The sequence below is a fragment of the Rhizophagus irregularis genome, chromosome 4 (assembly GCF_026210795.1).
Source record: "Rhizophagus irregularis chromosome 4, complete sequence".
Taxonomy (NCBI): Eukaryota; Fungi; Glomeromycota; class Glomeromycetes; order Glomerales; family Glomeraceae; genus Rhizophagus; species Rhizophagus irregularis.
The window spans coordinates 1,955,965-1,981,188 of NC_089432.1; the positions used below are offsets into that span (position 1 = coordinate 1,955,965).

Here is a 25,224-nt window from a genome sequence, read left to right on the forward strand (position 1 = left end):
AGACGATCGAACAGAAGAGAATCTATTAGGAAATAGGGAATTGTTAACATATAGATATATTATAGAAGATGACGAATTAGATATAAGATTTGCAAAATTTGAAGAATGGGTTAGACGAAATAGAATCAGTAACCATTAAAAACAAAGGATATGGTACTATGAGATATTTCAAAGAAATATTGCATTTAGAAGAAAATATAGTAGAAGAAGAAAATAGAGAGAAAGTCAAGAAGTTTCAGAAAAGTATAACATATCAATGGTGGGATATAAATAAATACCCAAGACCATGGATAAATGACGATGTAACAGATAAGATAATAAAGAAAATTGTAGAAACTAAAGGTTTTGTTGAAGAATATAGTGATGTAGGAGAACTAGAAAGTTCAGACGATATGGGAGAATTAAGTTCAAATGAAGGAGACGAACATATAGAAAGAACATATAGAAATTATTGGTTAGAAAATGGTTATAAAATTGATATTGAAGAAATAAGACGAATAATAAATTTCGGAGTGGAATATGAAATAATGAAAACTAAGGATTTTATGGAGAACTATATGAAAATTAAGGAATTAGATGATGAAGAAATAATCGGAGAACTTAGAAGATGGTATAATATGAATGCCACAGAATGTCCGTTATGTAACAAAATGATACTGAAGAAAGAAGCAGTAAAATACAATAAAGAATTTACAGGAGAAATATGTAAAAGTTGTTCTGAGAGAGAGGAGAATGATGTTAGTGAAGCAGAACTAAGAGTAAAAAGAATACAGAAAATATGTGAAGGAGCAGAAGTTGAAGTAACGGAAGGAGAAATATTACGAATGATAAATATGGGTTATACAGATGGAGAAATCTTAAATTGGAAGTTTATAAAGTTATTCCAAGAAAATAAGAATGAATTAGAAGGAGTCATAAAAGAAATATTAGATAAATATTTAAAAGAACAAATAGAGACAGAAGAAAACAATGAAGAAGAAGAGGATACAGATGATTCAGAAAAGATTGGAGAAATATTAGATCCAGAAGAATATGAGATCTGGGAAGAAAATTCTGAAGACTTCAATGAAAACGGAGTCGAAAATAATGAGGAAAATATTATAAATACAGAAAGTTTTGGCTTAAGTCAAAATTCAGATTCGAATAATTCATTGAATATTAAAGATTCTGATATTGAAAATTCTGATACAGAAAGTGAACTATCCGATTACAACTTACAGGATTTATTTCAGGAGAATATATTGTTAAATATGGCAACTGAAGATCAAATGAAAAGAATAGTTGAGAATGCTTTAGGATATCCACCCAATACTTTGGATGGAGTATTAGGGGCAGGAGCACACTTAGTAAATAGGATTGAAAATGCAGGAAATGAAGCTGGAGGAATAATTAATATACCATTATTTTATGGAAAAGAAGAAGAAGATGTTAGTGATTGGATTAGACAATTCGAAGTAGCATTTACGGCAATTGGGAAAGCAGCAGGAACTAATGGCGAAAGACAAGCGGCATATGCAGCAGCACATTTAAGAGGAGCAGCAGCACAATGGTATAATGAAATGAAAGAAACGAATGCAGGTCATTTAAGGAATTGGGCAGATGCAGATGATGATAATGATTTGAAACATAGAATTAAAAGAAGATTTACCAGAGAAGATGTTAGAAGAAGAAAAATGTTAGAATTGAGAAAAACTAAACAAGGAATAAATGAAAATGTTGAAGATTATACGAGAAGATTTAGACAAGTATTAAGAATAGCGACAAGAGGTCAGGCATTAGCTGACGAATATCAAGTAGATTTTTATATTGAAGGACTAGAAGCAACAGTAGGGTACCAAGTTAGAAGACAGAACCCAGAAATTTAAATGATGCAATAAATTTAGCAAGAAGGGAAGAAGAAGCAAGAAATGAATTATTTAGAAAAGTAGGAAATATACCAGATAGAGTTTATCCAGAGATCGGAAAAGAACGTATTGAAGAACGGAATGTTGGAATGAATGTCAGATATAATAAACCATTAAATGAGAATTATGAAGACGAGTTAGTGGAAAAATTAGAGAAAATGAGGATTGCCAAATTAGAAAAACAAGTACGAAATATGGAGAGGGAGTTGAATAATAATGGGAATAAAGACCAATTGAATCAGAGAAGAAATAATAGAGCACCAATTAATTATGATAAAATAACTTGCTTTAGATGTCATAGAAAAGGTCATTTTGCGACTAGATGTCCATTAGAAAATAATATCAGAAGGAATGAAAGAAGAGTTAATTTGATGGACGAGGGAAATTATGGAAGAGATGATGAGCATGAAGAATATGAAGAATCAGATGATGATTATGATTATGAATATGGAGAATATGATAATCCACAATTATATAATTACGAACGAGATTTGTATGAAAAGGATAATCCAGTAAGAAGAAGGAGTAATAGAATAAATCCTACACAAGGATGGAAAAATTTTGGAAAGCCGAATTTAGATAAAGATATTGTGGAAAGAGGGAAAGAAGAATATAAATATAGGAATAGAAAAGAAATTCCAATGGAAGAATATATGGGAGATGAACAACCAATGTATGATGGACCGATAGGACTGGATAATACTAATATTTCAAAAAGATATAAATGGAGTAAAAAAAGAGGAGAATATTATGACACAATGGAAGGAATAAATAGATGGAAAGAAGCAGGAGGAAAACGTGGACCAAGAAAAGATAATATTGTAGGAGTTAGGCCAAAAGACCCAGTAGACTATGGAAATCTACTTAATATTGTAGAACAACAAGGAAAAATGATAAAGAGAATGTTAAAGAAAGGGGTAAAACAGAGTGACTATGCTCGGAGGTTAAAAAGACTGAAATAATTGAAGAAAAAGAAGTTACAACAGCAATGAAAACACAGTTTATAATAAATGATAGGGAAATCGAAGTAGTAATAGATTCAGGAGCAGCAATAAGTGTAATAACAGAGAAATTAAGAAAAGAGTTAGATATACCAATAAAAGGAAAAAGTAACATTACATGTACATTAGCAGATGGAGGAAAGATTGCTTCATTAGGAAAGGTGAATACAGAAATAAAAGTTTATAAAGAATTAGTAATACCAGTAACATTAGATGTAATAGATTCAAAGCAAAAAGAAATGATTATAGGAAATGACTTATTAGATAAATGGAACGCAAATATTAACTATAAAGAAAGGATATTAGAATTAGAAAATGATGAAGAAATAATAGATATACCTGTATGGTATATTAAACAAGTAGAAGAGTTAGAAGAATCTGACTATGAAAGTGAATCAGAAGAATCTGATTATGAACAAGAAGAAGGAAAGAAACTATATACGATAAAAGAAGTGATGGGAGAAAATGAGGAAGTAGTAAGGGAAAATGAGTTTCAGAAGGATAATGAGAGTTCAAGTGAAGAAAGTTCATCTGATGATAGTGAAATATCTAGCGAAAATGAGGATTAAATTATATAAAAAGGGTTAAAATTGTTCCAAAAATGTAAAATTGTTAAGATAATAATAAGAAATAAAACAATAAATAAATTTTAAAATGATAAATGAAAATGGTAAAAATGAAATTAAATGGGAAAAGTTTGATAAAAAGATAAATTTGGGAGAAGTAACAGGTAAAAGAAAAGATGATATAATAAAGATAATTAAAAGTTACGAAGAAATATTTGAATATGATGAAGAAAAATTGGGAAAAGTAAATACCGTTAAACATAAAATTGAAATTAGGGAAGGTCAGGAACCGATAGCACAGAAAAGATATAAGGAGACTGAAGAAAAAGGAAAGTTTATAAAGAAAGAAATTGAACAGTTATTAAAAATGGGAAAAATTAGAAAATCATGGAGCCCATGGGCGTCCCCAGTAACACTAGCAGGAAAGAAAACTGGAAATTATAGATTTTGCATTGACTATAGAAAATTAAATAGTGTAACTAAGTCAGATGCATATCCATTACCGAGAATAGATGAATATTAGAAAAATATAGAATGGCAAGATGGTTCACAAGTTTAGATTTAGCAGCAGGATATCATCAAGTAGAAATGGCAGAAGAGGACAGAGAAAAGACAGCATTTATATGTTCGCAAGGGTTATTTGAATATAATGTTATGCCATTCGGTTTAAAGAATGCACCAGGAACATTTCAGAGATTAATGGATGAAATATTGAAAGAGTATATTGGAGAAAAGTATTAAGTAAGTTAAGAGAAAATAACCTGATTGTGAAATTGAAGAAATGTAAGTTTGGTAAGAGAAATATCGAATTTTTAGGACATATAGTTGGAAGGGATGGTTTAAAACCAGATGTGAAGAAAATAGAGAAAATTAAAGAAATAAAAATACCGGAAACTGTTACACAAGTGAGATCATTTTTAGGATTGTGTTCATATTACAGAAGATTTATAAAGAATTTTGCGAAAATAGCAAAGCCTTTATATCACTTAGTTAAAAAAGATGTACCATTTGAATGGACAGAGAAGCAACAAGGAGCATTCGAAGAATTGAAAATGAGATTAATGGAAAAACCAGTATTAGATTACCCAAATTTTGAAAAGGAGTTTATATTAATAACGGATGCATCAGGAGAAGGATTAGGAGCAGTATTATCTCAGAAAAATGAGGAAAATAAAGAATTTGTTATAGCTTATGCTAGTAGAAGTTTAGTTGGAGCAGAAAAGAATTATGCAATAACAGAATTAGAGTGTTTAGCAATATTCTGGGGAATTAAACATTTCCATAAGTTCTTAGCAGGAAGAAAATTTACGGTTATAACAGATCATTCTGCACTAAAAGGATTAATGAATGCTAAAGTACCTACAGGGAGAAGAACGAGATGGGTAATGGAGTTACAACAGTATGATTTTGAAGTAATACATAGAAGTGGTAAAGAAAATAAGAATGCAGATGCATTATCAAGATTAAAATTTGAGGAAAAGGTTATAAAAAGGGACGTTGAAAGCTCAGATCAAGAAATAATGAAAATGGAGCATAATAAAGAGAAAAAGCTGAAATACGTTAAATTTGAAAATAAATGGTATGAAGCTAAAAGATTTAAAGGAAAATGGGACGACATTAAATATTTTACCAACAAAGAAGCAATACTTCTGAATCTAGAGGAGAAAACAGAGAAAGAATTATTAAGGAAACTAGGAAGAAAGAATAAATCACAAGTTGTTATCGTAGATGGACCAGATGGTACAGGAAAGTCTACTGTAGTAGAAAATATGATCAAACGACTAGAAGAAAAGGATGATTTAAGAATAATATTTAATAAGTTTAAAAGAAGAAGAAATGATGATAGCAGATTTAAAGAACCTTCAAAAGAATATGAATAGTTATTTAGAAAACAGGTTGTGGAAGAAATTAACAGGAAAATAGTTGAATTTACAGATGCAGATATTATAATATTAGATAAGTCACCATATTGTGAATACTTTTACCAAAAGACCAAAAGTTTTGACAGAGGATATATTACTCCATATGGGAATCATAAAATGGAGAAAGAGATATTTAAATATAAAGACATTATAGATAATGCGGTAATAATTTTCTTAGAGAATAAAGAATGTTGGAATAATTATATTGGAAGAGAAACTAAGAAAAGTAATAAAGGACATAAAACATCATATGAAACGTTGAATGAAGAGGAATATATGGATATGGTGAAAATGTTTAAAGAGCATCAGAATATTTATGAGAATAAAGGGAAATATAAGAGAATTAAAATTAAAAACGATGACAAAAGTTGGAAAAAAGTATATAAACGAGTCGAAAAACTATTAAAAAAAATAAAATGACTACTGAAAATATTGGAATAGGAATATATATTTACGTTATACACAGGAATACGAATTATCACTGCGTGTTATTTGAAGATAAAAATATTAGGTTTATTTTACCTTTTGAAGAAGAAATAGAAGATATACTAATTAATGGAAGAAGATAAATATAATGAGATAATTAAAAATATAGATAATGAACAACATTACAGAATAAAAGATGGCTTGTTATATAGAATAAAGGATAATAGAGAATTGAGAGTAGTAAGAAAATATGAGTTCGAAGGATTAATGTATATTGCACATGACCATGAATTATCCGGACATTTTGGAATAGATGCAACACATGAAAGAGTTAAAGAGAAATATTATTGGAAAGAAATGAGACGAGATATAGAAATATATGTTAAATCATGTGATAGTTGTCAAAGAAGAGGAAAACCGATTGGAAAACATGAATTAAATGTAATTAAAGTTAAAGAACCATTTTATCAAATTGGGATAGATGTTGTGGGACCGTTACCAATAACAGAAAGAAATAATAGATACATAGTTACGGCTATGGATTATTTTACGAAATGGCCAGAAGCTAGAGCTTTAGAAATAGCAGATGCTAAAGAAATTGCAAGATTCATTTATGAAGATATAATATGTAGACATGGATGTCCAAAGAAGATATTAAGTGATAGGGGAAGTCATTTCAATAATAAATTAGTAGAACTATTAATGAAGGAATTTCAGATAAAGCACAATTTTTTGACACCTTATTACCTGAAGACGAATGGATTAATAGAAAGATTCAACAAGACACTATGTGAATCATTAGCAAAATTGAATAACATTAAAGATTGGGATTTAAAACACAGGTCGAACAGATGTCATTGTCGCAAAATTTGCCTGGAATTTTTCTGGCAAATTGAGAATTATCCCGGTAAATTGGGGTAAATTGTGATACAATTTTGGGATAATGGAGGTCTTACAATTTGGCAAATTTTGTCAAAATGGCGGAATTCCTACAGAATTCCTAATTCAAATGTTGAGAAATTTTTCAGTAAATTATCATTAAATTGTGGGAAATTTTAGGCAAATCTTTAGTAATGATATGCAAACGAAGTGCAAATTGTGGTGAATTTAGTTAAATTTTTAGTAATTTTATGCAAATGTAATGTAAATTGTGGTGAATTTTAGGCAAATTTTTAGTAATGCTATGCAAACGAAGTGCAAATTGTGGTGAATTTTGTTAAATTTTTAGTAATTTTATGCAAACATAATGCAAATTGTGGTGAATTGTAGTGTATTTTTAGTAATGTTATATAAATTGTTGAAAATTTAGGTGAATTTTTCAACAATGTTGTGCAAACGTAATACAAATTGTGGTAAATTTTGCATTTTTTCGGTAAATGTTAGTTAAATCTTTGAATAATTTAGTGAAATTTAGGATAATTTCGGACAATTGAGTGAAAATGTTTTACCGATTTTGGACAATTGAGTGTAAACGGTATAAAATGCAACATTTTCGGAGACAATTTAGTGAAATTTTGCAATAATTTTGGACAATTGAGTGAAATTTTGCAATAATTTTGGACAATTGTGTGAAATTTAGTAATAATTTTAAACAATTTAGTGTGAACGCCATGACAATTTGAAACACTGGTTTAATAATTTTACATAATTTATTATAATATTATTTATTAATAAATGCACAATTATTATTATTTAACGATAATCTATATTCATCGGATATCCAATGATCTATGGATCCACACCTCTAATTCAATCATATATCAAATGTCCAGTGCCAAATTAGAAGCCGGTGAAAACCTAAAAAGAAAAAAAAAAACGAAGCGTTAATAACGTTTTGTCGAAAAAAATCAAAATAAAGAAACATTTCGAAGTATACCTTCGAAATGTTCCTTTCGTTTTCACTGTTCCCTTTCGTTTCCCCCATTCATTTTCACCTTCCCCGTTCATTTTCACCTTCACCTTTCATTTTACCCTTTTCACCTTTCGTTTTTCCTTTTCCCTTTTCGTTTTTCCTTTTATTTTTGTTTCCTCTTCCCTTTTTGTTTCCTCTTCCCTTTTTGTTTACTCTTTCCTTTACGTTTTACCCTTTCCTTTTAGTTTTCTCTTTTCCCTTAAAGAAAAATAGAAAAAGAAACAAAAATTTAATAAATTAGATATAAACAAAAAAAAAATTTCCCCTAATTCCCTTTCTCTTATTACCTTTCACCAAAGTCCGGATCGTAATTTCGTCCGGCGTTCCTACAAGAAGGAAGAAAAGAAACGTCAGTTAACGTTTCTTAAAAAAAATAATAATTAATTAAGTTTCGCAACACAATGTTGCGAAACTTACCAGTTCGTTTTGATTTCCATTATCCAAACGTCCGGAACCTACAAAAAGAAGGAAAGAAACGTTAGTTAACGTTTCTTTTAATAAAAAAAAAATAAAAAATTAAGTTTCGCAATGTAACATTGCGAAACTTACCATCATCCTAACGTCCGGAACCTACAAAAAGTAAAATAAAGAAATGTTAGTTAACGTTTCTTAAAAAGAAATAAATAAAAATAAAGTTTCGTAACACAATGTTGCGAAACTCACTGGTTCGTTTCGAACTCATCATCCAAACATCCGGCATTCCTACAAAAGAAAAAAGGAAACTTAGAAACGTTTCCTTACAAAAAAAAAAAAAAATTTTTTTTAAGTTTCAAAGCGTACAACAACATGCTTCAAAACTTACTGATTCGCCTTCCAAAGTCGAATATCAAAGAATCTACAAAAAAAAATAGGAAACGTTAGAAACGTTTCCTTACAAAAAATTAAAAAAAAATAATTTTTTTTTAAAAAGTTTCGAAGCGAAACGCTTCGAAACTTACCCTTTCGGTTCCTTGCTTCCCGAAGTCGAATACCGAAAGACCTACACAAAAAAAGAAAGAAAGGAAACGTTAGAAAAGTTTCCTAAAAGAAATTAAAAAAATTCAAAAAGTTTCAAAGCATATGCTTCGAAACTTACCATTTCGAATCCCAAAGAAGCATGCCGAAAGACCTACACAAAAAAAATAAAGGATCGTTAAAAACGTTCCTTATAAAAGTAAAAAAAAAATTTTTTTTTAAAGTTTCGAAGCGAAAATGCTTCGAAACTTACCATCATTTCGTTCCCTCGTTTCCTAAAGTCAAAACATCGAAAATCCTACAAAAAGAAGAAAGGAAACGGTAGAAACATTTCCTTACAACAAAGAATTAAAAAAAAGAATTTAAAAAAGTTTCAAAGCGTTTCGCTTCGAAACTTACCATTGTTTTTCTGAAGGATGATTCCGGGGAAGGGGAAAGGGGAGAGAAAAGGGAAAGAGTGGGAGAAAAATAGGGAAGGAAAAGGGCAGAGGGAAGAGGAAGAAGGGGAGAGAAAAAGGGAAGGTGAAAGTGAAAGAAGGAAGGGGAAAGTGAAAGAGGGAAGGAATGGGGAAAAAAAGAGGGAAGGGAAAGGCAGAGGGAAGAAGAAAGAAAGAAAGAGGTATGGTGAAAGCGAAAGAGGAAATGGGAAAGGACAAAAGAAAAGAAAATTGAGAGCCGTGAAAAAAAAAATTAAGCTTTTGCTAAAAAAAGCTTAATTTTTTTTTTGTTGTACCGCAGCTAAAGCTGCGGTAATTCCGTAATTATTAAGTAATATCACGTGATGCACATGATAAAAATTTAATATAAATAGGGGCTTTTCTCCAAAACTTTTTTTTCTTTTTTTTTATAAATTTAATGATAGATGTATATATATACTTATATATATACATATATATATATCTATCTAATAACTTTACGAAAAGCCCCTCCTTTGTAAACAGGTAGAGGCCATAGAGTACCTATAGGGGGAGAGCCATTGCTGCTCCCTCCGCCTGTTTATAGTGACAAAAAGAGGGAGTCTTCAGTAGTAAGGTTTAGTATTAAATTAAACAACACATCGTGTATATTGAATATACTGATGTGGTTAGTGTTAAATAATGCATATTTTAACGTGATTATAAATATTGTAAATTAAATAATGTTCATATTTTTTACAAATAAATAAAAATTATCCTAACAATTTTAATGTAATTAAGTGTAATGCTACGTTATCCAGTGTAATTGTAGTATTTTTTTGTGTTTTTTAGTGCAATTCCACATTTTCTAGCATAATGTTACATTTTCCAGCATAAATAAAAATTATCCTAATAATTTTAATGTAATTAAGTGTAATGCTACATTATTCAGTGTAATTGTAGTATTTTTTTGTGTTTTTTAGTGCAATTCCACATTTTCTAGCATAATGTTACATTTTCCAGTATAATGCGAAATTTTCTAAAAAATATGATAATTGTGGTACTTTTTAGTGTAATGCTACATTGTCTAATGTAATTGTGGTATTTTTTAGTGCAATGCCCCATAATCTAGTATAGTGCTACATTTTTTAGTGTAATTTAGTGTAATTTAATGTAATGTGGAATTTTCCAAAAAATGTGATAATTGTGATACTTTTTAGTATAATTTGGTGAAATGCTACATTTTCCAGTATAATGCCATATTATTGAGCATTTTCAAAAAAAAATCATAACATTTTAACATTCTGACGAAAATGAAACATTTGACCAAAAAACCGTAAAATTTGCTGAAAATATGCAACATTTGACAAAAAATATAGAATTTTCATAAAAAAATGCACCATTTGCCAGAAAATCGGAATATTTGACAAAATTTGATTTTAATTGACAATGTTATAACAATTTTATGAAATGTTATTACAATGATGTCACATTGGAGATAAAATGCGGCATTTTCATAAAAATGCACCATTTGCAAAAAAATTGAAACATTTAACAAGAAAAAAGCAAAATTTAATTTTAATTGACAATGTTATAACAATTTTATGAAATGTTATTACATTTGAGGCAAAATGTGGAATTTTCATAAAAATGCACCATTTGCAAGAAAATTGGAGCATTTGACAAAAAAAAAGCAAAATTTGATTTTAATGACAATGTTATAACAATGTTACGAAATGTTACAAAATGTTACATTTGAGATATAATGTAGCATTTTCCCAAATTTTCATAAAATTTGCTAAATCGGACAATGTTGTAACAATGCTATTCCAAAAAATTGCTCAGCATAATGCAGCATTTTCCACAATTTCCCACCATTTTCCAGAAAAATGTGGAATTAGCATTTTTTGAATTTTGGACAATGGTGCCCCTTCGACCTGTGAAAGTACCAGGAGTTTTATTTGCATATAGAACAAAGAAGAATGATTCGACCAAGTTAAAACCAGGATATCTAATATATGGAAGGGAAATGAAGACATTATTAAATTTAGAAGATGAAAATGTTACGATAACACAAAGAGTTAATAGTTTAATGGAAGATCTACCAAACATTAGAAGCCAAGCTAAAGAAAATATAGAGAAATCTCAAGAAAAACAGAAGAAATATCATGATAAGAAATATAAGACGAAAAAGAATTTTCAAATAGGGGATAAAGTACTATATTATGACGTAGCAAAAGAAAAACAATGGTCTGGAAAACTAGAAGAAAAATGGAAAGGACCGTATTATATACATGAAATAATTTCTAAAGGATCTTATAAAATTAAAACTATGGAGGGAAGAATACAGAAAATGCCAATAAATGGAGAATTATTGAAGGAATATATTAACAGGTCAAGTTTCAAAGTTATAATTAGAATTTGATGGGACTCAAATTTTTCTTGGGGGGATAGCTGTAACCCGAGAAATCAGGATAATCACGTGAGTGGATGAATAAAAGACCAAATGGAACAAGGATAAATAATTAACCGATGGATAAATAATTAGCCGAAGGATAAATAATTAACTGATAAAATAATATTTATAGTTTAGTTTAGTTTAGTCATGAGATAGTCATATGATAATACATCTTTATTTTCTTATTATTCTTAAATTTTTATTAGTAGAAAAGTTAGAAATAGTAGAAATAATTTTCTTAAAAATGTATAAATATAGGTGGGATTCGTTAGGAATTCCGCAGTCAGTTTTTGACTCAAATTTAATAAAACAAATATTAATTATTAAAAGTTATCTTGAATATGCTTATTGTACGCTTGAGAATTAATTAATATTATATTATTAAGTCCAGAAAAGTAAAGAAAAGGAAGTTATTCTCGTTTCATTGTATGAAATAAGAAGTTAGAAGAACTCTCGCAGTTTATAATAAATAAAGTGGTAATATTTGAAAGAATAAATATTACATAAAGAATAATATTTTGGGAATATTATGAATGAGTGGTAGTATTTGAAAGAATAAATATTACGAATATATGAGAAAGAAAGCGAGAAGTTAAGAGAAAAATAAAATCTAAACCAAGCAGAATAACGAGAAATAAAGTTGTAATGAGAAAGATGTGTTTATCCACGGGTGGCAGACGTGGGTGACAGCGTTTGACTCTTGCACCTAATCCATTTCGATGTAAGGTCCTTTTCACTGTACTTTCACTGACTCCTATCTGCTCTTCAATTTTTAATTTTTTTTTAATAGCTACTGCATTAGTACACACCCCTGTTGTAATATACCGCAAAACTTTTCGCTCATTTTGGCCTGTTAAGAGTCTTGGACGTCCAGATTTAGGTTTATCTTTAAAGGTTCTAGTAGCATCTTTACGCTTCTTGATTCTTATAACAGTTGATTGTGAAATTTTTTCTTTATCCGCTACATACCGGGAAGGATAACCTTCTTCAAGAAGAGCACAAATCCTAGACCTTTTTTCGATAGATAAATAAACCATAGTTAGTTTATAAAATTAAAAAAGGAAATGATATGCTGGCACCTTTTTATACTTTTTCATTGTTGTTTTGAAGCGTGAAAAAAAATTGTTTATTATTGAAGAAGGTTATTTTAGTAAATGGTCAAAAGAAAAGGATCGCGTGTTTTAAGAATTTTTACATATGGCGAGTGGATTTTTAAGTCAATTGAAAAAAAGATGGACGAGATTGATAAAATAAAGTATGCCGAATTTATTAAATTAGAATTTGTACCTCCATGACCACTGTGTTACGAAAGATCACCATTTTACATTTTTCATTTCGGTGATGCATTACTTTTGACCGCCACTGTATATATTAAATAAATAATAAAACAATATCTAGTATTCTGATTTAAAAAAAAACAAATGTCTATTATCTGATTAAATATTTACATTAAATTGCTAAAAGCTAAACTGCTTTAGCTTGAAATCAAGTAATTACAAATAGAAAGATAAAATATATATAGCTTGTTGGATTGTTTTTTTGAGATATTTTAAATGGTAGCAGTTTTATACCTTTAGGATTAATAAATAAATAATAAAATATTAACATTTTCTTGAAATAATTTTTTATATTTTTAAATATTTATAAATGCTAATAACTTTTATTTATTGATAATAGAAATTCCACTATTTAGCATATTTTGATGAGACAAAGACAACAAAATATAATTTATTTATTTATGATTACTGAATAATTAGTTAAAATATTTACATTCATAATGCTGGCCAAATTTGCAAACGGACATTTATGTCCGTTTTATAATTCCGGCCAAATTTTGCTGGGCGAAATTATCTTAATTCTGGCCAAATTAATGTGTAACCTTAAAAAAATTTTTGCCTTTTTTATAGTTACAAGGTGGTACAAAATGTACATTAATGCAATCCTTGACTATGAGTTTATAAGTAAATATCCGGTCAAAAGTTATAAAATTGCCTTATTTGTAATTAAATGTTGGTAAGTTGTTTGGACCAATCAGATCTCGTGGGCTAATCTGGCCCATGGGCAGTTTATAAGCTAGGATGTAGTGCACGCCCACTTAGCTTAGAAACTATGCCGATCATTTGGCTGGGGTGGATGCTTAAATCTCGCATTCCAAAAAAGAATTTTTTATGCCGATCATTTAATTCTGGCCAGAATTAAATACGTCATGTGATTTTAAAAAAAACCGAAAAAAAATTGTCAAATGTCAAAAATGACATTCAAAATGATATTTGATGCTTTAAGTAAACTTGCAGAGCAGGCAAAATACACATACTGTACATCTTTTAAAAAAGTTTGTATATTATTTTACAAATTTGTTACAAAATAATACAAGATTTAAGAATCATACAGAGGGTGAGATACATATTTATTCTTTCTTTAAATGACGCCAAAGATTGGTCATATTGGAGTCACTATTTACCAATTTTTTGTAACCAAGTCTTTTTACCTTTACAGGTTTAAAAAGGAATTATGAAATAATAATTAACAATATAAATAGTCAATATTAAATGTATATTTTAATTAAAAATTATTTTAAGCTAAGGCACCTAAACGATGCATATTTACATCTTTATGTTCTAGTGAGAGATCTTTCTCCTTGAAGAGATTTTTAATAAAAAGCTTACTACACAAAACTTTTCATTTCCCAAGTTGAGATGTTGGTTCAGCTTAGTAAAGTTCTTACGAGTATAACACTAATAACAATAAAAAAAAACTTTCCCATTACCGTTGGAAAAAAATACATCATCCAGGTCACCAATGGGTTTAGTCATACAGGTTACAAGTCATTACAGCAAAATTCAAAATATACCGGACACTTGAGAAATTTGATTGTCAGGTTGTCGAGCCGGTTGTAAAAAAAAATAATTTATTAACTTTTATTTATAATCTGATATACTACTATTTACTATTATACTCGTCACGACGTCACGTGCTATTTATATGGCTACCCGACAACCCGACAATGAAATTTCTCAAGTGTGTAAAATGATCAATCCCAGCTCGATTATAATTCGGGTCAGGTCGATCACCCGGACCCTTTCGAAGCACTACTCGCAACTAATTTAAGCTTGGAAATTTGTTGCTAAAATATTAATTTGTATTATGTAAATTTATTTATACGTTTTGTTTTCGAATTTAACACTGGTTCAATCGTCCTATTTTTGTTTCCAATGTAAGTTTTATCTAATCCATTAGCAGGTTTTAATGTATTGAAATTCTTTTAATTAAAGTTCTTTAACTAAAAACGCACAAATCAGCAGGTACAGTATATATTTGTAGTTTAATTATGAAATAATATTTTTCTACGCATTACATAAGCATTTGACCGGAATGCAAATGGTACATCTCATTATTCTGTTTGAAAATTTCAACAATACAAACTCTTTCTAATTGAATGAAAATATTAGTAAGCACAAATATAGTTTTGCACAATTTAGTTTCCAGAACCGGAATTACAATAATGGTAAAACCGACGATATCCATAAAAAAGAAAAGATCTACTGATTGCACGATCATACTACTTTATATGTAACATTGTTTCAGGGTCACTTTTATGTTTGTAACACAGGCAAAATGAAATAAATAGGGTAGCACACTAGCACCTCACTACCTCACTTTATTTTTATTCATTTAAAAAAATGTCGCACCTTCCTGCTGATTGCTTAAACGAGATTTTTGAATGTTTAAATGATGACAAAATTACTTTGTATTCATGCTTATTAGTTAATCGCCTTTGGTGCCAAATTTCAGTGAGAATTTTATGGAGAAATGTTAATACATCGAATTTTAGTACTTTAATTGCATGTCTTCCAGAAGAATCAAAAAAAATTTTGGATGATAATGGAATTATTATTTCAACCCCAACTTCAAAATTTCCCACTTTTAATTATGCAACCTATTTTAAAATTCTATCAGTTAATGAAGTTTATTATAAAATTAATGAACTTATTAAAAATCAACAAAATATTTCATATTATAATATATACAATAAAACACATTTAGTTATTCAAGAAATATTTAAAATGTTCATGAAACAAATCTCTTCTTTAAAAAGATTAGAATTTTTACAAAATTCAAATATAAATTTCATTCTTTATCCTGGATCAAAAGATTGTTTAAAAAATCTCACAGAATTACATTGTAGTTCTAATATTTCCTCCAATTTTTTTTATCAATTATCACAAATATGTCATAATATATCATTAATAGATATAAAGATTGAAAACAATATTTCAAATGGAATTACAGAATTAATTTCTTTTCAAAAAAATTTGAAATCCTTTTACATGACTTTAAATTATGATCTAACAGATAACGTTCTTAATAATTTAATTCCATCATTGATGACAAAACTTCCTAAAAATTTAATGAAATTAGATATTTATGGAGGAATGCGTAATATTTCATTATCATTTATTGCCAATTTTACAAATTTACGAGAACTTCAATTATCATTTGAATATAGTAAATGTTTTTTGGAATTTGAAAAGTTACAATACATTATTTTCCCGCAATTACAAATTCTAAAAATTCGACATGAATGTCCAAGATATGAATATTTAGTAAAATTTATAGAAAATAACGGAAAGAATTTAAAAGAATTAAGTATGTGTGATATTAGAGGTAATAGTGATAATTCATTAAATTTAGCTATCGCTAAATTTTGTCCAAACTTGAGAAAACTTTCTACTGGAGTTAAAAATGATGAATTGGAAACTTTAAAAATGATTTTAAATAGTTGCAGATATATAGAAAAAATTAAAATTTGGTGTGGAAGTGAATATTTGAATGAAAAAGAAGCATTGGATATGGTTGTAAAATATTCACATGAGAATATTTCTGAATTAGTATTATATCATCAGGATTGTATACAATCAGCAGAATTACTTCCAGTAGAATTAGAGTCTTTTTTTATAAAATGGATGAGTCGTATGCCACAAAAGTCACTCTCTTTGGAAATTGTTAAATGTGAAGAAGATGATAGTTTAGATACAAATCATGAAAATATGAAAATAATTGAAAAATATACCAAATTAGGTGTTATAAAGAAATTTAAAATTACAGATTTCGAGTTATTATGAATATCAATAATTAGCACGCTTTCACCTATATTAGTTTATACTAGTGTTTTTTTGTTAATTAGTGATTTCAATTTTATGAATTTGAAATAAATAAAATAAATATTATCTTTTATTATACATTTTTTATTTTAATGTTACGTGCGTATCAAAAATTTATTTTTTTTAGTCGGTGGTTCGTCAAAAATGGCCTCCTAGTAGTAAGAATGTTTTACAAATAATCGCTTCCGACGGACGTTTAAATAATGTTTGACAATTTCTATTTAACTATGTAAAATATTAATTATATTAATTCTATTGATTTTTAGATCTTTCACTATGGCCGATTTATGAAATACCCCAAAATTTGTCCGTCATGTCAAATTAAATAAATATTTGACAGTGTTTTAGTCAATTTAAGTTCCAAATTTATTGGTGTACAGTCAAAAATGAGTTCTAAAAAATTTTTTTGTACCCCAAATCTTACGTCTAACCAATTTTCTTATTGTCTAACCAATTTTTCTAGTGTTAAAGGCTTAATTCTCGAGGCCGCAGCAGGGTTTTTGCCAAATTTCATAAATCCGCCGCAATGTAAATTATTCTTTATTCTTTATCTTCTTCAAGAGTACTCGTAAGATCTTCGTATTATCTAACCTTTCATTATCGTTATTTTTCAGCAAACTCACTAATTCTAGAACAACGTTTGCTTCTTGTACATTTACAAAAGGAATTGTGAATTTTAACAAGCAAAACTCCAAGTAATGATTGAAAGAAATAATCTTCATGACTTCCATTATGATCTTGATCTTATTATTATACATAACACGATAAGTATATCGTTTCGTACAAGAATTTGCTTTATCGTTATATATTGTATTTTTACATTATTTATTATCTGGATAATGATTAAGAGCTAGCTACCGATCAATTCCATAGAAGGATTACGAATTTTTATTGTTAGCAGAATTCATCAAAACTTCATTTAATATTTTATATAAGCCTTAGGACGTAATTAAGTTATTTGTGGAACATTGTTCGTTTATCCCGAGTCATTTTCGTTTGATCTGACATTAGGATTTAAACAAAATATGTTCAAATTGTGTTTTCAGCCATTTTTCTTGTTTATCACGAAGCTCCACTCGGCATAGTCTCGTTTGTCAAAGAATGTGACTTTGCCTAGTCATACTAAAAGAGGCTTTATAGAAGCATTACTTGAAGTTTTATTAATAACTAGTTTGCGAATTTTCTTAGCTTTAACAGTGTATTCCTCTTCGTCTAGAGAATAATCAGAATCTAATGCTAATACATTTGAAGTATCTTTAAGATTGACGCGTTTTTTTTTTGTAACTTTACAGTATCTTTCTATTCGTCTATAGAATTATAATAAGGATCTGGTACAAATACATTTGAGAAGCCTTTAAGGTCATTGTTTTAATAGTTGGTTTACGCGTTTAATAGTTTTATTTTTATTTATATATTTACTTTTTTTGTTAGTAACGCATTTCTTTATTATATTTAACGTAATGATTAACACAGAAAAAAAATAGAAATAATAGTAGTATACAAAGATACACTATAACTAACTCCATAGTTTATGGAAAATTTAACTATTAAACTTTAATAATAATTTCTCTGTCTACTAAATATCAATATAACTAATCTAAATTGTATCTTTTATATAAAACTAAGTTAATCCCATATACTGTACATTCATATGAATTTTCCTGATTATTCAAAAAATTTTTTATTATTTTACGCATTTTATCACGTTTATTTCTAATCTGGATATGCCTGTTCCCATATTTTTCTAACACACTAATTTCTTCTTTACTTCACGCTATTTTAAAGATTTTATTATTAAATAGGCCACGAGTTAATTCTCTCATCTTCTTTGTGCTTTATTTTTAATCAATATATTTGATTATTCTTTAAGAAACATTAATAATTCACGAGTATTTATCTTCCATATCTATTAACGTTTGTATAAATATTTCTTCCTTCGTATATAAATTACTAAGACAATCCCATAAACTTCCTTTTCATTAATATTCATTACCGGTCATTATCGATACTATTGGTATTTCTTTCAATTTGCTGCTGTTTCTTTAATATTCACTATCATATTATGTACTGTACAGTACATAGTCGCTTGTATTCATAATTGTCTTGATATATTTAAATTCAACTATAAAATTTTTATATACTTAATATTATTAAAGTTATCTTTCTGTATTCAATTTTTCTACTATCTTTACCATTATGTATAATTCATCCTTATCTTTTTTCAATTAATATTTTTATCGCAACCTTTACATAAAATCAGATTTGGCGAGTTGCCCATATTTATATCGTTTAATGGAATTAAATGTAGATCAATATTTTTAAATCTACACTATTTGATTTCTTTTTAAATTTCGTATATAACGTTTGATTTTTCATGTCATTAAAAAATTTTTTCCGATCTTCTCTTCTTCATATAAATTAAACTTACATCTATTACTCCAATTTTTATTAATATTAATGTATTTTTGTTTTGGATATTTAGAATCATCTTTAACTGTAACTCTTTCAATTATACCACTTCTGTACCTTTCCTTTGATATTTAAATACATATATGTTTCCATTTCATCCCTGTAAAAAAAGTCGATCCGTTTTTTGTATTCCCTCATATTTCGGAATTAATAACCTTATATCATGGAATTTATCGAATTATTTACATCTCCCGTGAATAGATCCGTGAAAGGCTCATTTTTACGGAGTTTTTACAGAAATAACGGATAAAGTTTTTTATAGGGCATTATTTTGTTTGTGATGCATCTAAACATTGATCTAAGTATAATATTCCTCCTTCAAAAATTCCTTTTTTATCAGTTTTTTTAGTATTTATTCCTATTTTTTCAGATCCACTTTTTTCTTTTATATCTGATTGTGCAAGAATAGCATATGTAGTAATTATTATATCGTGATCTTTAAGGAATTCTGGATCATTATTTCGATTCTTTAAAGATTTAACCCATTTACTATATTCTTCTTTTGAGAAAATATATTTTCCTCCGGAAATTAAATGATCACCGTTATCATTCTTAATATCATGATCATTCTTAACGTGTCTCCAATGTAAGAAATTCAATAATATCTGAGCAATTTCCTATGAAATAATTTCTTCACTATCATGATTGGCGTAATATATAAGATTTTTACTAGTCATTTCTAATACGCGTTTTATAATTTTATTTATATCAGTGAATTAATATCGATAATATCGATAGGCTTCATACATTATCGACATTATCTATTGCGGCTAAAGTTGAATCGCATGAGCGATAATCAAAATTTCATCACACGTTTACACGTCATGGAGTCACACCCAAGTTTCCATGTTGAACGTGAATGTTAGTGTGAATGTCCTCTGTTCTATTCAGACAATAATAATTCAAGAGAGAATTTTTAAATGATTCATTTTGATTATGCTAACATATTGTGCTAGAGTGTTGGTCACAAATTGATTTTAATAACTTTTAAATTCCTTACAAATATCGAATATAGCCGGCCATCGTTAGAGACTTAGAGGGTCTGAGCCGAAATTAAAATTTGACCGAATTAATGCATCACGCCCGGAATAAGAATTTTTTTTTTTTGAAAAATCAATGAAATTTTTAAAATTTATTTAAGAATAAATATTCACAATATATAATATCATGATATTAAAAACTTGAAACTTTATATTTATTTACAAATATTTCATAGGATTTGGATGGGATGAACGTATTTGAATTGGATGGGATTCAGCAAATTATCAAATCACACACGAAGAGGTTCTTCCAGAATAAAGTTTCAATTTAACAAAATTTTATCATAATCCTTAATTTAATCGGATAAACTGTATCTTATCCTATTCCGTCATTTTTAACTTATTTGTATATAGAAAATGATAATTATTCATTTGTTTTCTGCGTACCGCGTAAAATAAAAGAGTCAAAAAAATGTAACATAGGAAAGCGTGAAATTAATATGTATCTTATACCAGGAATATAATTTGAAAATGTTTTAATTTTATTTATATCATAAATTAAATAAAGTACATATTTATCTCGCGGTTAATATTATTACACTAAAAATTAAAGCGATATTATGTATTATCAGCGTATTACTCAGCTTGAGCTCTTCGATTATGTAACAGATTCGTAGAGTTTCTTACAGAAATGTACAAATGTAACAGAAAAGTACAGATAAAATTAAAAATTTTGAAATACAAAAAAAATTTAAATCTATATTTTCAAAGGAAGAAAAGGTGAATAATTAACAACAAATAAATAAATGTTTGATCAATAAACCTACGATTATGATATATACTTCGCTCCGAAAAATTATTATATATATAATTCAAAATATCTACAAGTTTATTGAAATTCCCAATTTCCAAGATTTACAGCCTTTTGATGTAACTCAAATGCCTTTTGTTTGTCAACATCAGTTCCAACTCCATTTCGATAACAATAACCTAAATAATTTATCCCATCTACATCATCTAAGTTTGCTGCTTTTTGATATAATTCAAACGCCTTTTGCGTATCAATACTAGTACCAATTCCATTTTGATAACAAACCCCTAAATTAATTATTCCAAATGTATTTCCTAAGTCGGCGGCTTTTTGATATAATTCAAACGCCTTTTCCTCGTCAACACTGATTCCAATTCCATGTCGATAACAATTTCCTAAATTAATTATTCCATTTATATTACCTAAATTTGCTGCCTTCTGAAATAATTCAAATGCTTTATTCTTGTCAACATTGATTCCAATTCCAGTTTTATAACATGATCCTAAATTTATCATTCCATACGTATTTCCTAAATTTGCTGCCTTTTGATGCAATTTAAATGCCATTTCATCATCAGCATTAGTTCCGATTCCATTGAAATAACAATTTGCTAAATTAACTATTCCAAATGTATTTCCTAAATTTGCTGCCTTTTGATATAATTCGAATGCTTTCTTTTTATTAACACTAGTTCCAAGACCATATTTATAACAATATCCTAAATAATTTACCCCTTTTGAATATACTTTTTCAGCAGATTTTTTAAATATATTAAATGCTTTATTATGATCCTTATCAACACCATTTCCATATTTATAACAACAACCAAGATTATAATGAGCTATAATATTTCCTAAATTTGTTGCATTTTGATATAATTCAAATGCTTTATTTTTATTGACACTAATCGCAATTCCTAAATAATTAAAATCTCCAAGTAAAACAATAGAATTTGAATGAGTTTGATTATCTAATGACCAATTATAAATTTCTTGTGAAGTCACATTATGGTTATTTAAATAATTAAGAATATTCTGCTTCTCTTCTTCATCAACATTATCTTCTATCTTATTAGAAAGGTTAACTATCTCATCAACCATTACGCGAAAATTATTGTTAATTTGTTTATTTTTTAAATCTTTTAATTTAGAAACCACTTGATAAATACTAGGCCGATTATCTGGCTCTTTGTTCCAACATTCTAAAAATAAAAAAAAGTTGTGATTTTTCTATATTAAAAAATTATATCGAAATCAAGAATTTGAAATCATACTTACTAGTAAAAAGATCAACATAAACGGTAGGTGTATCAGGAATAGGTGTTTCTCTAAAACCTTTTTGTATATGCGCAATTAAATTCGAAGTTGATTTCCCTTTAGAAGGTGGTCGATCACTTGATATCTCCCAGAGAAGCACGCCAGTATTATAAATATCATTTTTTTCGTTTAAAGTAAATTTTTTCAAATTGAATTTTTTTGGATCATCATATGCAACCCTTTTTTCAAAACCAAAATCGGTCAACTTGATTGTGTTTTGATGGACTAATCCATTTTTGGAATGCTATTATTTTAAATATAATAAATAAGATAACATAAATTATAATAATAATTTTCTGTGATACGTATTATATTCATAAAAATCAGATAATAATTACCAAATTACGGTGCATAGTTTCTTTTTCATTTAAGCATGATAATTGAGATGCTAAATCAAATTTACGATTCCAAGTGAGACTATTATAATTTTCTTTCGAATCGGTATATTCCATTACCAACAAGTAAACCTCCGAATTATCATTTTGATTTTCTTATCAAAAAAATGTTACTAAGAATTTATTAAGTTTAAATTAAAATTAAATATTTCAATTATAAGACTATATTATACCTTTATTATAAGAAGTAATTCCATAAAAATGAATAACATTCTTATAGAAATCCGCTTCACGATGTAATTTAAGCTAAACCATTACGTTTTAAAAAATTAAATTATTATATTATAAATTATATATAATATAAATTTATATTAATTACCTCATCAACGATTTCCTTAATTATGGTTTGGTTGACATTAGCTAAAGATTTTAACGCTAAATGTTTTTGAGTATTTTTCCAATTTGCTTGTAAGACTCTTCCAAAACTTCCAGTACCAATTTCTTTGATATTACAAAAATGATTATATTCATAATATTTAATACGATTTTTTGAAATAGCTTCTTCAACCCAATTAGCCCAACTATTTACATTATTTGCGTCTTGCATTTTGATAATATTATGTTAAGAAAATTTTTAAGAGGACGATCCAAACAAGAAAAGTAAAAATGTACCGTATTTAATTGTTGGAACGTAACACGATCTTTGTTTTAAGGGGCAAAGTTATAAATGACACTTAATTTGGGATCCACCCCTGTCATTATCTATTTTAGGAAATTTAAAATTATAATTTAATTTTGTACTAAGAATGGAACGTCATTTTAAATTACCCCTGAAAATCATTTCTTGTACTCCCCAAATTTTATTTTTATGCTGATCACGGGAAAATTCGGCAACGCGCAAAACCCTTTTACATGTATTATTCCGCAGCAAAAAAAAATTGCGAAAAATGGATAGTAAAACCGTTAAACCGTTAATGAGTTTGTAAAAACTTTTTACTGATAGCGTTGGAAAAATGTTACAATAGCACGCATCTTATTAACTTTTCGAAAATTACAAATGAAATTAATTGAGCGAGGACTTTCGTGAATGACTAGGAATTATACTAGCCCTATAAAAGAATTTTATCCGTTATTTCTGTAAAAACTCCATAAAAATGAGCCTTTCACGGATCCATTCACGGAAAAAAATTGTGAATAATTTGATAAATTGCGTAATATAAAGTTATTAATTCCGGAGATATGAGCCTTTTACGGAAAAAAGATGGAATATAAAAAACGGATTAACTTTTTTACAGGGATAGTTATGACAACTACAATTTTATGCTCATTAATAAACAGCTATTTTTAAGGAATTTAGGAAAATATAAAAAAATCGTAATCACACTCACATTAAACTTTAAAATTTCAAGGGGTCGCTACTAATTACCGAAAGGGATAACGCCTATTAGGGAAAATTACGTGAGTCAATAATTATTATTCTTTTTTTTTGAAATATTTATATCGATTTTTATTAGTTTTTTATACATGACAAACATGATGAACATGATAAGAACCCAATAAGCACGATAAACAAGTTTTTCCCACGTAAACATGATGTTTCACGAGGAATTTATGGGATTGTAGCAATCCCTTGCATCATGAAATTTTTAGGTAGATCGATATATGTAATTCCACATGGATTAGTTCGGAAATATGTGGAATTCCCAAATATCCTACGCGAATTTTGTGGATCTACACCGAAAATACCACGTGTTTTGTCACAGGGTACTTGGAATTATTCGGATTTCCACATATTTCCACAGATTTTTGGTGGAAATAATTTCCTGATGTGTGCACAAAGACGATCATCTAAGTCGCCTTAAAAAAGAATAATCACAGAAATTATATAAATATTAGCGGTGATATGAAATGACACAAATGCGATATTTGTCATTTGAAATTATATCATGTGATCTGTGATGCTGGTCAAATTATTAATTATTTAATAATCATATAGCGTCATTTATGATTATCTTTTTTAGACAATGGGCATGTTTAATAACAGGAGAGGTAGATGATGTAGTGTTGGTCGATTTAGCAGTTTCTATACTCTTTTCATTATCTACTATTTGTTTATTTATTTATTATTTTTTTTTTTTGTTCTCAGGTGCTTTACGTGACAAAATTTCTTGCCTTTCACTCTCGTGATATTCAGATGCAAAATTCTCTCATTTTTTTATATGATGAAAAACATACTACTTTTTTATTGGCTCTAGGTCACATAAGAAAAATTCACAAAAATTGTGCTTTTCTTTGCCCATATTAATTATTACAAACTATCAACTTGTATATACTGAAATACGAAATATGCTTTAAAAATTGAGAATATGAAGTGCAAAAGAAAGAGATCATAATAAATTTGTGTCGCATATCTCCTAAATTTCCCAAATTTAAATAGACATTGTATGATTGTCAAGCTATTTTCGGGATATTATCAATATGCTTTTTTGAGTTTCGATCAACAAATTAAATTATGTAATGCGGTACAAAATTAATTTATTAATTGTTAATGACAATTGTTATTGTCATTGTCGCTTAAAAATGACATATATATGTCATTTTGTCATTTAAAT

At 28.0% G+C, this 25,224-nt stretch overlaps 5 protein-coding genes across 5 annotated transcripts; 3 read left to right on the forward strand and 2 right to left on the reverse strand.

The window, feature by feature from the left end:
- Nucleotides 1-2,662: 2,662 nt before the first annotated feature.
- Nucleotides 2,663-3,474, forward strand: OCT59_023784 (uncharacterized protein; the record flags this gene model as incomplete). Its single annotated transcript, XM_066134956.1, has 2 exons — nt 2,663-2,847; nt 3,204-3,474. 2 exons carry the CDS (start codon nt 2,663-2,665, stop codon nt 3,472-3,474), a joined length of 456 nt encoding a protein of 151 aa, XP_065991032.1.
- A 5,627-nt stretch (nt 3,475-9,101) lies between these two features.
- On the forward strand, nt 9,102-9,401 carry OCT59_023785 (uncharacterized protein; the record flags this gene model as incomplete). Its single annotated transcript, XM_066134957.1, has 1 exon — nt 9,102-9,401. The coding sequence occupies one exon, from the start codon at nt 9,102-9,104 to the stop codon at nt 9,399-9,401; it is 300 nt and encodes a 99-aa protein (XP_065991033.1).
- A 2,881-nt stretch (nt 9,402-12,282) lies between these two features.
- OCT59_023786 (uncharacterized protein) lies at nt 12,283-12,575 on the reverse strand (the record flags this gene model as incomplete). Its single annotated transcript, XM_066134958.1, has 2 exons — nt 12,283-12,292; nt 12,364-12,575. 2 exons carry the CDS (start codon nt 12,573-12,575, stop codon nt 12,283-12,285), a joined length of 222 nt encoding a protein of 73 aa, XP_065991034.1.
- Nucleotides 12,576-15,218: 2,643 nt separating this feature from the next.
- OCT59_023787 (uncharacterized protein) lies at nt 15,219-16,661 on the forward strand (the record flags this gene model as incomplete). The annotated part of the gene is made up of 1 exon (XM_066134959.1): nt 15,219-16,661. One exon carries the CDS (start codon nt 15,219-15,221, stop codon nt 16,659-16,661), a length of 1,443 nt encoding a protein of 480 aa, XP_065991035.1.
- Nucleotides 16,662-21,038: 4,377 nt separating this feature from the next.
- Nucleotides 21,039-23,219, reverse strand: OCT59_023788 (uncharacterized protein; the record flags this gene model as incomplete). The annotated part of the gene is made up of 5 exons (XM_025331147.2): nt 21,039-22,162; nt 22,239-22,521; nt 22,616-22,767; nt 22,846-22,918; nt 22,992-23,219. 5 exons carry the CDS (start codon nt 23,217-23,219, stop codon nt 21,039-21,041), a joined length of 1,860 nt encoding a protein of 619 aa, XP_025176733.1.
- Nucleotides 23,220-25,224: the final 2,005 nt, after the last annotated feature.